This window comes from Choloepus didactylus, chromosome 7 (genome assembly GCF_015220235.1).
Source record: "Choloepus didactylus isolate mChoDid1 chromosome 7, mChoDid1.pri, whole genome shotgun sequence".
Lineage (NCBI taxonomy): Eukaryota > Metazoa > Chordata > Mammalia > Pilosa > Megalonychidae > Choloepus > Choloepus didactylus.
This window is the reverse complement of record NC_051313.1, coordinates 90,589,287-90,603,183: the sequence shown is the minus strand read 5'-3', so window position 1 is coordinate 90,603,183 and position 13,897 is coordinate 90,589,287. Positions and strand designations below refer to the sequence as shown.

The 13,897-nt window shown below is 34.2% G+C and overlaps 1 protein-coding gene across 4 annotated transcripts in view; it reads left to right on the top strand.

Annotated features, from left to right (window-relative positions):
* The window catches only part of PHF3 (PHD finger protein 3), a 102,624-nt gene that overhangs the window by 55,484 nt on the left and 33,243 nt on the right, over positions 1–13,897 (top strand). For all 4 annotated transcript variants that reach the window (XM_037842402.1, XM_037842399.1, XM_037842400.1 and 1 more), the window contains 2 exons: positions 586–2,362; positions 7,982–8,288. In XM_037842402.1, coding sequence (XP_037698330.1) covers positions 586–2,362; positions 7,982–8,288 — 2,084 coding nt within the window. The remainder of the gene's footprint in view (positions 1–585; positions 2,363–7,981; positions 8,289–13,897) is intronic.

Below are 13,897 nucleotides of genomic sequence, written 5' to 3'. Positions count from 1 at the left end.
AGTATTTATTGCATTTCGTCTCTTTGAGGAAAAGTTTGAGTACTAAAATGGGTGATATAAGTGAAGCACATTGATAAAGAAATTAGAATTGTTTTGAGACTGTATTTTGAAACTTAACAGAGATCCTGTTTGTGAAAGGTGGTTTTAGTTTAGATTTTATTGGCACCTGAATTTGTGTTTGGTTTTATATATTTAGAAATATTTAATATTTAAAACTTTTACAGTCTTGTTTAAGATTGGCATTAATGGTAAAGGAAGTTCATTTTAGTTATTTTACTTCCAGCTCACTTATAAAAAAAGGGTTGTTATGAAAGCATTTTTGTCTTGTAGTGAGTTATACTATCAGTATAGGTTTTGTAGAGGTTTTTTTCTCACTGCCAGAATTCAGAGGACTTTGATAAATACAAGATTAAGCATATATAGTATATAAAGATCACCATCATGAGTTCACTACATTTTTGTTGAAATGAGAAAATACATTTTATAGCTCAGAATAAAGAACTGATATATTCTAATTCGTATTGAAATAAAAACACATTGCAAAATAGCTAAGTTATTTTTATTTATTTTTTTCCCTTTTGATAGAACAAGTAAGAAGTTTGCGACAAAGCACTATTGCCAAGCGTTCAAATGCAGCACCTTTGGGTAGCACAAAAAAAGCACCCGGGAAGACTGTATCTGCCCCTAAAGTTGGGGTGAAGCAACCAGAAAGATGTCAGATTAAAGAAGAAGTTAGTATATCACTGAAACCTGAGTACCAGAAAGAGAGCAGAAGGAGCAGCCGCCATACTGGACAAATTGAAGTGGTACCAGAAGAATCAGTGTCTTCAAGTCATTCTTCATTGTCATCTTGTATTGAAATGAAGGATGGAGCTGGACTAGATTCTAAACATAAATGTAATAATCAGGGAGAAGAAGATGTGCCATCTAATGAATTAAATTGTCCACTCCTTTCAGAGACTTGTGTTAGTATTGAAGGAAAGAAAGATGAAGCTCTCGTGGAATGTAAAGTCAAGACTGTTGGCAGCCCACTATTTAAGTTTTCAGATAAAGAAGAACATGAGCAGAATGATTCCATTTCAGATAAAATGGATGAGACTGTTGTTGAAGAAATGAGCACAAAGGGAAAGGTTGAACAGGAATCAAAGGGGACAGTAAAATTATCCCATGAAGATGACCAAATTGTTGAGGAACCTGGAACTTCTGCTGCTCTCTCTGATGATGCAACTTGCACAAGTACAAATAAAATAGAAAAGAACCTTGTGGGTTTGTCTAGCTCTGCGGATGAGGTAACGGAATGTAATTTGGAATTGAAAACCATGGAAGTTGCTGATAAAGCTAAGAACTCTCTTCAGAGAAACAAAATAGAACCGTTAGGTTATTGCAAAGACACAGAGTCTAATGATAAGCAGTTACAGAGCACTGAATTTAATAAATCAAACTTAGAGATTGTTGATAGTACTGCTTTTGAACCAGAAAATAATATTTTAGAAAATGTTGTTTGTGGTGCTACAGACCAAAATTCAAAACGTGTGGGAAGTATTAAAATGGAGTCCTGTGAAACAGGAAACCTTCAGGATAACAGAAACAGCCAGTCAAGTAGTATTTCTTGCTTAGAGTCAAAAAACATAAAGTCCAAACATGCAAAACCTACAATTCATTCTAAGCAAAACATGACCACTGATAATCTGAAGAAAACTGCTGCAGCAAAGCATGAAGTAATGCATAACAAAGCTAAAGTCAATGTTAGAAGTGTGAAACGAAATGCTGATGAACCAGAATCTCAGCAAAATTTTCATAGACCAGTTAAGGTGAGAAAAAAACAAATTGACAAGGATTCAGAGATTCAGAGCTGCAATTCTGGGGTTAAATCTGTGAAAAATCAAGCTCATTCTGTATTGAAAAAAACATTACAGAATCAAAATTTAGTACAGATCTCCAAACCGTTAACTCATTCTTTGAGTAATAAGCTTCATGGTCACCCTGGTTGCTCTAGAGAACCTCATCCTCCAGCACAAACTGGATATTTCTTACATTCCAACCAGAAACAGTGCCATAAACCCCAGCAGCAGTCCCCAGCAATGAGAACCAATAGTCATGTGAAGGAAGAGCTTGAACACTCAGGTGTAGAGCATTTTAAGGAGGAGGATAAATTGAAACTAAAGAAAACGGAGAAGAACCTCCAACCCCGCCAAAGAAGAAGTAGTAAAAGTTTTTCTTTGGATGAGCCACCATTGTTTATTCCAGACAACATAGCTACCGTAAGAAGAGAAGGCTCAGATCATAGTGCCTCATTTGAAAGCAAATATATGTGGACTCCCAGCAAGCAGTGTGGGTTTTGCAAAAAACCACATGGCAACAGGTGTGTGTGTGTGTGTGTGTGTGTGTGTGTGTGTGTGTGTGTGTGTGTGTGTGTGATGTGTACATTTAAGAGAAATTGGTTTTTGGGGGTGGGGCTAATGTGAGAACTTTCTTATACAAAGAAATAAATTATTTAACATACAAAGACTTGGAAAAACAAAAACCACTCATCAATCCTGGATAAATAATAGAAAGTTGGAGCCACTGAATTTATAAGCATACCATCCTAGAACATTTTAAAAAGCATAGTTTGGCCGTCCACTGATATATATGGAAATATTTTGTTATTGTAACCAGTTAGAGAGTATAATTTTAGTCATTGCATTGGGGAAAAAAAAAGCTTTCAGCTAATCAGAAAATGTTACAGTGCTTTGGGTTTGTAAGTTATATATCATTTTATTTGGTTTGAAAAGAACTAGCAATAAAAGTTTGAAGGTTGAAATTGAAATGCTATTTTTCTTTTGAAGATTGTTTTAATTTTTATTTTTTTTAAAATGAAGTACAGCAACTATTACTTAACACCACTGTTTCGTAGCTATCGAACTTGACCTTGGAATGAAATTTGGTAGCTAAAACAACTGTTAGATTATCCACAGGAATTTTGTATGCTACATGGAATAGAGTGAAAACATGTATTCTTTTTTTTTTTTTTTTGTATTCTTTTTTGAATGTTTTAGTAATTTAAAGAATATCTTGTAAATTCTAGTCTTTTAAAATTTTAGAAGTGTATTTAGTAAAGCCTTTCATCATTCTTTCCTTAGGATCAGTGTTTTGTAGTTTTATGACACTACCTTCCCCTACTTTCCCCAGCCCTCCCCATGTATTTTTTTGTTAATTTGCTTTTAAGAAAAGACAAACAAGATGAAGTGGAGTTTGCAGCTACAAGATTTTCCTGTTCAAGTGTTCACATTGCTGTTGGAACTTCTATCAACATTGATATAACAAAAGAACATTATAACTTGTACACTATAATATTATCTTATTTATGAAAGTATATGTTAGAGTGACTTTTCCCAGCACTATCAAATTGCATACAAATGAAACTCTTTAGGGAGGGACAATTTAGTAAAATTGTGTTGTGGAACATTCTTTTGGGTTGGGGTCAGTTGGAGAGAGTGGGTGGGAGGTTTTGGGGACCATTCTGTCAAAAATAATCTAAGTTGTCTGTCAAAGAGTTTCTTCATTTGTGATTCGGTACATGGGCCTATTTTTAGTATCAGAGGTTGCTTTATAACAGAGAATATTCCAGCTTTTAAAAATTGTGACCTATTTGAATACAGTGATGCATTTGCCATCACTTTGTTGCTCTTTATGGTTTTTCATTTAAAACACCTTATTTGTATATTCTAAAGTGGGCCTGCTGTTCTCAGGCCTAAGAGAATTAAGGGTTGAAGGGTTCTTTTAAGTGCTCTTTTTAGCCAGTCCTTTTCTCTTTGCCAAATCTTTTGAAAATCTTCACATATACAGATGGTCAGAGAAATGGAAAAGGAGCCTAAAAGTGAATGAGTTTCTAAAATGAAACTTTGGCATAAAATTCAAAGCCATGTGAGTAAGTTACGATGAAACTTACTGTACATAAAGTTCAATTCTCATTGCCTAGTCTTCAGGATTTTGCCCAGGCTTTTTAATGACTATCACTTTGCTAACATCAAGAATTAATTTCCTAAAATGAAGGTATTACATCCCATTTTTTTTTTTTTTAAGTGATGCCTCCTTTTGGATCTACTCTAAAATCTAGAGTTTCTTTGCCCCAGTTGTGAAAAATGACTTAGCATGTTTGGTGTATAGAGATTTTGAGTTCACCTGTGTAATTGGCCTGAGTAATATATAATATTATTGGAACAATTTTGAAAACAACATTTCAGATTAATTTTGTGAATAAAAAAGTCTAAGTAATTGTTTTTTCTTTGCATATTAACTAGCCTTCACTGTCTCTTTGATACGTTGTCCTTGTGTACATTGAGTTTACTCAAAAAATGTACTATTATAGTACAGCATGTGATTTTCCTGTTTTAATCCGTGTGTAAGAATATGAATTTATTAGGAAGGACAGATCTGGAAACAATTTTCATCCTTCCCTTTGGTTTCATACAGTAGTGACATTACAAGCTATTTGTTAATGTCAGATATTTCCTAGTGTTTGTGACAGCTTTTGCTTCTGTAAACAGTATTTTAACTCTGCAGCATTTTACGTGTATTGCAACTGAAGTTGGCTTCCCTGTCTGTGCTTCCAGTTGGAAATTATATTTTATGGTATAGATTTATTCATGGCATGGCCACATGTGATATTTAACCATAGGCAGCTTATGTACACATATCACTAAAGAGAGTAGATATTGACTCTCACAGCTTATATATTATGCTGTTTTGCTTTTTATTTTCCTGCTTCAGCCTTATAACGAAGTATATGAATTATTTTTTAAACTAGACTGCTTAATACTTAGTCTTTTTTAATGAATGTAATCTTTGAGATTTTTGAATTTTCCTATTTTAACATTTTGACATTTTGGAAGGAAAATTCCTTAGTCTTTTCTTATTATCTTAAGTTATGGTTTCTGTGATTTTCTCTACCACTCCAGAAGACCTTTTGTATCTCTGGTTTGCATACAATTTCTTGGCCTAATTGTAGAAGATTAACATATTGGATGAAATTAAAGGAACAAAACAAAAAATTTCCCAGCAAAATGGATTCATAACTTTATATTCAAACAAGAATCCCTCTTCTGAGAAGAAAATTATTGTCCTAGAATACATGATTCTGAGTTTTCTCAGAATTTTAAGAGTTCTGTAAACAAGTATTTTTCTGTGCAGATTAGATTGTTAGTAACATAAAAGTGACAATCTTTATGTAGAATAGAGTAATTTCATTTCAGAAAAAAAGTACACATTGACAGTAACGTGGACCTATACTATTACATAAGTAAACACTTATAACTACAGGTGTATCTTGTAATAAGCTGCAGTGTTAGTCTACAACATGAATTTGTAACATGGATTTGCTGTGGCTTCCAGTTTATTTTGAAGAAATTTAAAAATTTTCTAAGAATAATTTTTGGTTCATGCAGTTAAGTTAGAATCCTAAATTAGTTTTTGATGTTCTTATAATAGGTGTAGTTTAGTTTTTATTTTATATTTTGTGAAGCTGTACCACTAGGAGAAGACAAAATAAATATTGCAAAACTCTTCCAGTTAACTGCTTTATGTTGGTCTGGAGTTAAACTCCATGCAAAATAGATTGTTAGTAATAAGATTAACATTCATATTGTTATTTCCTTGGTGATTTTGCCTATTAGTAATCAAAAATTCAAAGTCAAGGCAGAAAATGTTACAGTAATTCTGTTAGCTGTGGTCTATATTTTTTTAAAGTATAAGAAATAGCTTGAAAAGTGAGGAAAGCTGTTCTCGTTATGTGATAGGCCATCTTTTTAAAATATGGATCATAAAATCCATAGTACATTTAAAGTTTTAGATGTATCTTTTACAGTGATACATGTTTATATCTGTTATATTAAGTTCTGGGTAATTTCATTTCAAAAATTTTTTTTTTTTTGATTCTCAAAATTTTATTTAACTTTTATCTAAGCATGTTTAGATAGTGTGCTTTGTCTAAAGCATGTTAAGGTAAATTTGTAGATGGCACTGAAGATTTTCTTTTCAAAACCTTTCAAGTTTGAGACATTTCCTGAATGAAGTTGAAATGAGGCATGGCAAAATAGTTTCTTGATAAATCTCATGGTCATACCACTCTTCCCTGGTCAAATCAAATCAAAGTTTGAAAAGCCTTTAAGATGTGTTTTATAATTTAACATTTAGATTTGGATTTGGGGAGGAAACATAGTCCATGTAGGTTTTTAATTAAGTAGTGCCTTATTGAAATTATTTCGGACTTGCTTTGAAGAAATGATAATGTAGTGTTTTATTGTGCAGGTAAAGGGAAATCACTGTTAGCTTCCCTTCAGTATTTCAGAGGCATTCAGATTTGACAGTTGCTTTCAAGAAACAACACTTCTTGTTGAAATGGGAGAATTTTTAAACACCTGGATTAAAACCTTTGATTTTTCAGTTGGCTGGAAGATCTGTATCATTGAAACATTAAGGACCCATTAGAAATCTTCCCCAAACCTTTTGTTCCATTTCTAAATTCCAAACAAATACTACATTGTTTGAGAGTTTTCTTATTAGGCTTGTAAATCTAAAACATTCTTTACTTTTTCTTTTTTGGACATGAGACATACATGAGTCCCCCCCACCCCACAACCAAATGAATCACTGGGAAGATGAGCCCTTAAAAGCTAGCAGAGGCATCACCAGTGAGGATAAGGAATGATGGAATTGCAGAAGTTAGGTCTTTAATGCACAGCACAGGTTTGGTTCACAATGTAAAGGTACATGAGAATCAAGAGTAGAAAGTACTGCTTGATGTTCAGGAAAGAGATATCTGGTCTGTATTCTTCAAGACATCTCTTAAGGATGATATAGTTCTAATTTTTATAGTTGCAGCAGTGCAACAGTCTCTCTGGTATATTTTAGCAGAATTGGCCATATCCTCAGTATGTTATCTTGAACATCCTCCTTCCTATTGTACTTGTAAAAGGAGTTTTGACAGTTCTGATAGTGTCAACATTCCTTATCATCAAAATCAGTAACAATGTCTCCTTTAAATCATTAAGGAGTATACCTAAATCCTTCAATCTTAAGCTTTTTAACACACCATGAAATTGCTAATCTGAAGAAGGAAAGATAAGGTTAACCATCATTTTAAGTGAGCTTTGTAGTTTTCTTAATGGGTTGAAAAGTATATAAAATAAATTCTCTCTCAAATTGCCATTTATATGTCTGTTGCCATTTTTTTCTAAAGTAATTTCAGATATTTCTTCTAAACTAGAAAAACAAGCCTTATAGAGTCAGAAATCTTATGACCCTGGGTTACTGCTATTGGTTAGGGAAGTTACTCCATAGATAAAATGCAGTAAGGGGAAAATTTTTATAAGGAGATTGGGGCTGTGCTAATTTAATACCGTTTTAAAAATTCATTCTGAATATATCTTTATGTTAAGAAATAAGTTATGTTGACCTTTATTTTATTAGGAACACAAGTAAAAACACATGGGCACTAGGAAGTTCTTCATACTGCAGAGAACATAAGATTCTTCAGTTGAATCAGTGTTACAGCCTGAACCAGAATATTTTAAGCTTAAAGAATAGTTGTACAGTTAAGGCACTTTGTTAAAACACTTTTAGAAGCTCCGTTATGTTAATTTTTGAGTTGCATTTTTGTTGCTTTTGAATTTTGTTTAGACATTTAAGATGACTTCTATCAGTGGAGAAAAACTGTTATTCTGTACTTCAGTCAGTTGTCCTTTATTTTCATCCTTTTAGGTTTTTGTTAATTTGTTTTTGCCAGTATTTTCTCATTCATATTAGAAGGGAAATATTTGAGGCCCTGAAAGTTCCATTTTCATATTCTTTGAAAACTTGCTCTATGTTGAACTTAAAAAGTGGGTAAAAGTTGGAAAATGTGCAAAGTATCAGAAAACCAAGTATTGGAAATTTTATTTAGATACACTTTTGACATTGAGTTTTAAAAAGCTGAATTAAATAATAAATTTTTTTTTTCCAGGTTTATGGTTGGCTGTGGGAGATGTGATGACTGGTTTCATGGTGATTGTGTTGGCTTAAGTCTTTCCCAAGCACAACAAATGGGAGAGGAAGACAAAGAATATGTGTGTGTGAAATGTTGTGCTGAAGAAGATAAAAAGACTGAGACAGATCCAGATATTTTGGAAAACCAAGCTAAAGTTGAAATTCATAGTGAAGATAAAACAATGGAATGTGAAAAGCTTGGATTCTCAAAGCATACATCAACTAATGACAAAACTAAATATATAGATGATACAGTGAGACACAAAGTCAAAATTTTAAAACGGGTGAGTTCATAAGTGCATTCTTTTATTGTGTTATTTAAGAACTTTGTATCAACTGACCATGAGAATTTTGAAATTTCTTTTTAGATTTTAGTGTTCGTGTGTATATTTTAGAATTTGTTTTCCAGAAAAATGAATGAATTTTTGTTTAAAATTCTTTGACAATCTTGGTGAAAGCAGATAGTGACATCTTGAAAATATGCGGGTCTTAATACAGTCTTTTGTGTTACTTTTAGTTGCTAGTTTGGTACTTGGATTTTCTGTATGTAGAATATATGTTGTTATCCTGTGGTCTTACTAAATTGTACTAGCCAGTAAGTTGTAAAAAGCTTTTCAGTTCAAAATGTTTACCAATCCTTAACTCATTTGGCATTATTATTTTCATGTGAATGCGTTATTTTTTTTCTCTGTAAGGAAAAGTAATTTTAATTCTTGGCCTTTGTTCCAGTCTTTGCTTTGGACCCTCACCTCATAATTTTCTATTAAAACGTGGACTCTTAAAAATGGTTGGTTTACCCTGGTTTTGTATTTTTAACTACTTGTCAAAGGTGTTTTCTAGAGAGAAATTTCAAGATATTTGGTCTAGAAAAGGAGAAAAGTATAAAGAACACAGTGTTTTATCTGGTTAAGTTTTCTTTATTCTCCTTGTCTAACTTTTTATTTCCCAATCATTGTTTTTCTTAATATAGCCAGATTGTTTATAAAGATTAATGCTGGGGAGGAAACACAATGTCAACAAATGTTTGTGCATAGGCGAGTATAATAATCCAAAAGATAATATGAATTTCAGAGTGGAAAGGAGTCTTTTTTTTTTTTTTTAAATTCAGTTTTATTGAAATATATTCACAAACCATACAGTCATCCATGGTATACAATCAGCTGTTCACAGTATGATCATATAGTTATGCGTTCATCACCACAATCTATTTCTGAATATTTTCCTTACATCAGAAAGAATCAGAATAAGAATAAAAAATAAAAGTGAAAAGAGAATACCCAAACCATCCCCCCATCCCACCCTATTTGTCATTTAGTTTTTACTCCCATTTTTCTACTGATTTTTTTTCAATTTTTTAACTTTGTTTATCAAAAAATTAAAAACAAACAGGCAAACAACAACCAAAAAACCCCCACAACATTTCAAACAAAGCAATGGATTAAGGAAAACAAATAACCTAAAATAACTACTTTGCTTCCAATATGTTCCTACCATACCCCAAGAAAATTAATAAACCATGTCCAAACAGAGGAGTAAGAAAAACAAATAATCTAAAATAACTACATTGCTTCCAACATGTTCCTACCATACCCCAAGAAAATTAACAACCCCTAAGAAAACAAAGGAATAAGAGAAAAAAAAACCTAAAATAACTCTATTGCTTCCAACATGATCTTACTATATCCAAGAAAGTTTACAAACCATAATCATTCCTGAGCATTCCCATAACATTGAGATTACCCTCCATAGTTTATCTGTTCTTATTAGATTATCATTCCCCCTCCACTAATTGGTATCTCTAGGTCCCCTACATTCTACAGTATAAAGCATTGTACATTTTTCACAGAATTCACATTAGTGGTAACATACAATATCTCTCTTTTTGTGCCTGGCTTATTTTGCTCAGCATTATGTCTTTTTTTTGTTTTGTTTTGTTTTTTTTTTTTAATCTTCATTTCATTGAGATATATTCATATACCACGCAGTCATACAAAACAAATCGTACTTTCGATTGTTCACAGTACCATTACATAGTTGTACATTCATCACCCAAATCAATCCCTGACACCTTCATTAGCACACACACAAGAATAACAAGAATAATAATTAGAGTGAAAAAGAGCAATTGAAGTAAAAAAGAACACTGGGTACCTTTGTCTGTTTGTTTCCTTCCCCTATTTTTCTACTCATCCATCCATAAACTAGACAAAGTGGAGTGTGGTCCTTATGGCTTTCCCAATCCCCTTGTCACCCCTCATAAGCTACATTTTTATACAACTGTCTTCGAGATTCATGGGTTCTGGGTTGTAGTTTGATAGTTTCAGGTATCCACCACCAGCTACCCCAATTCTTTAGAACCTAAAAAGGGTTGTCTAAAGTGTGCGTAAGAGTGCCCACCAGAGTGACCTCTTGGCTCCTTTTGGATTCTCTCTGCCACTGAAGCTTATTTCATTTCCTTTTACCTCCCCCTTTTGGTCAAGAAGATGTTCTCCGTCCCACTATGCCAGGTCTACATTCCTCCCCGGGAGTCATATTCCACGTTGCCAGGGAGATTCACTCCCCTGGGTGTCTGATCCCACGTAGGGGGGAGGGCAGTGATTTCACCTTTCAAGTTGGCTTAGCTAGAGAGACAGGGCCACATCTGAGCAACAAAGAGGCATTCGGGAGGAGGCTCTTAGGCATAACCATAGGGAGACCTAGCCTCTCCTTTGCAGCAACCGTCTTCCCCAGGGTAAAACCTGTGGTAGAGGGCTCAACCCATCAAACCACCAGTCCCCTATGTCTGTGGTCATGTTAGCAACCATGGAGGTGGGGTAGGCGAATACCCCTGCATTCTCCATAGGCTCCTCAAGGGGGCACTGCATCTTTTTTTTTTTTTCCCTTGTATTTTTTTTTTTTTTTTAACTTTCCCTTCTTTTTTAAATCAACTGTATGAAAAAAAAGTTAAAAAGAAAACAAACATACAATAAAAGAACATTTCAAAGAGACCATAACAAGGGAGTAAGAAAAAGACAACTAACCTAAGATAACTGCTTAACTTCCAACATGTTCCTACTTTACCCCAAGAAAGTTACCTAATATAGCAACATTTCTGTGAACTTGCTCCTACTATATCCATCAGAAATTAACAGACCATAGTCATTCCTGGGCATCCCCAGAACGTTAAATAGCTTATCTGTTCTTCTTGGATTATTGTTCCCCCTTCCTTAATTGCTCTCTATTGCTAGTTCCCCTACATTCTACATTATAAGCCATTTGTTTTACATTTTTCAAAGTTCACATTAGTGGTAGCATATAATATTTCTCTTTTTGTGCCTGGCTTATTTCACTCAGCATTATGTCTTCAAGGTTCATCCATGTTGTCATATGTTTCACGAGATCGTTCCTTCTTACTGCCGCGTAGTATTCCATCGTGTGTATATACCACATTTTATTTATCCACTCATCTGTTGAAGGGCATTTGGGTTGTTTCCATCTTTTGGCAATTGTGAATAATGCTGCTATGAACATTGGCGTGCAGATATCTGTTCGTGTCACTGCTTTCCGATCTTCCGGGTATATACCGAGAAGTGCAATCGCTGGATCGAATGGTAACTCTATATCTAGTTTTCTAAGGAACTGCCAGACTGACTTCCAGAGTGGCTGAACCATTATACAGTCCCACCAACAGTGAATAAGAGTTCCAATTTCTCCACATCCCCTCCAGCATTTGTAGTTTCCTGTTTGTTTAATGGCAGCCATTCTAACCGGTGTCAGATGGTATCTCATTGTGGTCTTAATTTGCATCTCTCTAATAGCTAGTGAAGCTGAACATTTTTTCATGTGTTTCTTGGCCATTTGTATTTCCTCTTCAGAGAACTGTCTTTTCATATCTTTTGCCCATTTTATAATTGGGCCGACTGTACTATTGTCATTGAGTTGTAGGATTTCTTTATATATGCAAGATATCAGTCTTTTGTCAGATACATGGTTTCCAAAAATTTTTTCCCATTGAGTTGGCTGTCTCTTTACCTTTTTGAGAAATTCCTTTGAGGTGCAGAAACTTCTAAGCTTGAGGAGTTCCCATTTGTCTATTTTCTCTTTTGTTGCTTGTGCTTTGGGTGTAAAGTCTAGGAAGTGGCCACCTAATACAAGGTCTTGAAGATGTTTTCCTACATTATCTTCTAGGAGTTTTATGGTACTTTCTTTTATATTGAGATCTTTGGTCCATTTTGAGTTAATTTTTGTGTAGGGGGTGAGGTAGGGGTCCTGTTTCATTCTTTTGGATATGGATATCCAACTCTTCCAGCCCCATTTGTTGAAAAGACCATTATGACTCAGTTCGGTGACTTTGGGGGCCTTATCAAAGATCAGTCGGCCATAGATCTGAGGGTCTATCTCCGAATTCTCAATTCGATTCCACTGATCTATATGTCTATCTTTGTGCCAGTACCATGCTGTTTTGGCAACTGTGGCTTTATAATAAGCTTCAAAGTCAGGGAGTGTAAGTCCTCCCACTTCGTTTTTCTTTTTTAGAGTGTCTTTAGCAATTCGAGGCATCTTCCCTTTCCAAATAAATTTGATAACTAGCTTTTCCAAGTCTGCAAAGTAGGTTGTTGGAATTTTGATTGGGATTGCATTGAATCTGTAGATGAGTTTGGGTAGAATTGACATCTTAATGACATTTAGTCTTCCTATCCATGAACATGGAATATTTTTCCATCTTTTAAGGTCCCCTTCTATTTCTTTTAGTAGAGTTATGTAGTTTTCTTTGTATAGGTCTTTTACATCTTTGGTTAAGTTTATTCCTAGGTACTTGATTTTTTTAGTTGATATTGAAAATGGTATCTTTTTCTTGAGTGTTTCTTCAGTTTGTTCATTTCTAGCATATAGAAACATTACTGACTTATGTGCATTAACCTTGTATCCCGCTACTTTGCTAAATTTGTTTATTAGCTCTAGTAGCTGTATCGTCGATTTCTCAGGGTTTTCTAGATATAAGATCATATCATCTGCAAACAATGACAGTTTTACTTCTTCTTTTCCAATTTGGATGCCTTTTATTTCTTTGTCTTGCCGGATTGCCCTGGCTAGCACTTCCAGCACAATGTTGAATAACAGTGGTGACAGCGGGCATCCTTGTCTTGTTCCTGATCTTAGAGGGAAGGCTTTCAGTCTCTCACCATTGAGTACTATGCTGGCTGTGGGTTTTTTCATATATGCTCTTTATCATGTTGAGGAAGTTTCCTTCAATTCCTACCTTTTGAAGTGTTTTTATCAAAAAGGGATGTTGAATTTTGTCAAATGCTTTTTCAGCATCTATTGAGATGATCAATTGATTTTTCCCTTTTGACTTGTTAATGTGTTGTAATACATTGATTGATTTTCTTATGTTGAACCATCCTTGCATGCCTGGAATAAACCCCACTTGGTCATGCTGTATGATTTTTTTAATGTGTCTTTGGATTCGATTTGCAAGTATTTTGTTGAGGATTTTTGCATCTATATTCATTAGGGATATTGGCCGGTAGTTTTCCTTTTTTGTAACATCTTTGCCTGGTTTTGGTATTAGATTGATGTTAGCTTCATAAAATGAGTTAGGTAGTGTTCCATTTTCTTCAATGTTTTGAAAGAGTTTGAGTAAGATTGGTGTCAGTTCTTTCTGGAAAGTTTGGTAGAATTCCCCTGTGAAGCCATCTGGCCCTGGGCATGTATTTGTGGGAAGATTTTTGATGACTGATTGGATCTCTTTGCTTGTGATGGGTTGGTTGAGGTCTTCTATTTCTTCTCTGGTCAGTCTAGGTTGTTCATATGTTTCCAAGAAATTGTCCATTTCCTCTACATTATCCAGTTTGTTGCCATACAGTTGTTCATAGTATCCTCTTATAATTTTTTTAATTTCTTCAGGATCTGC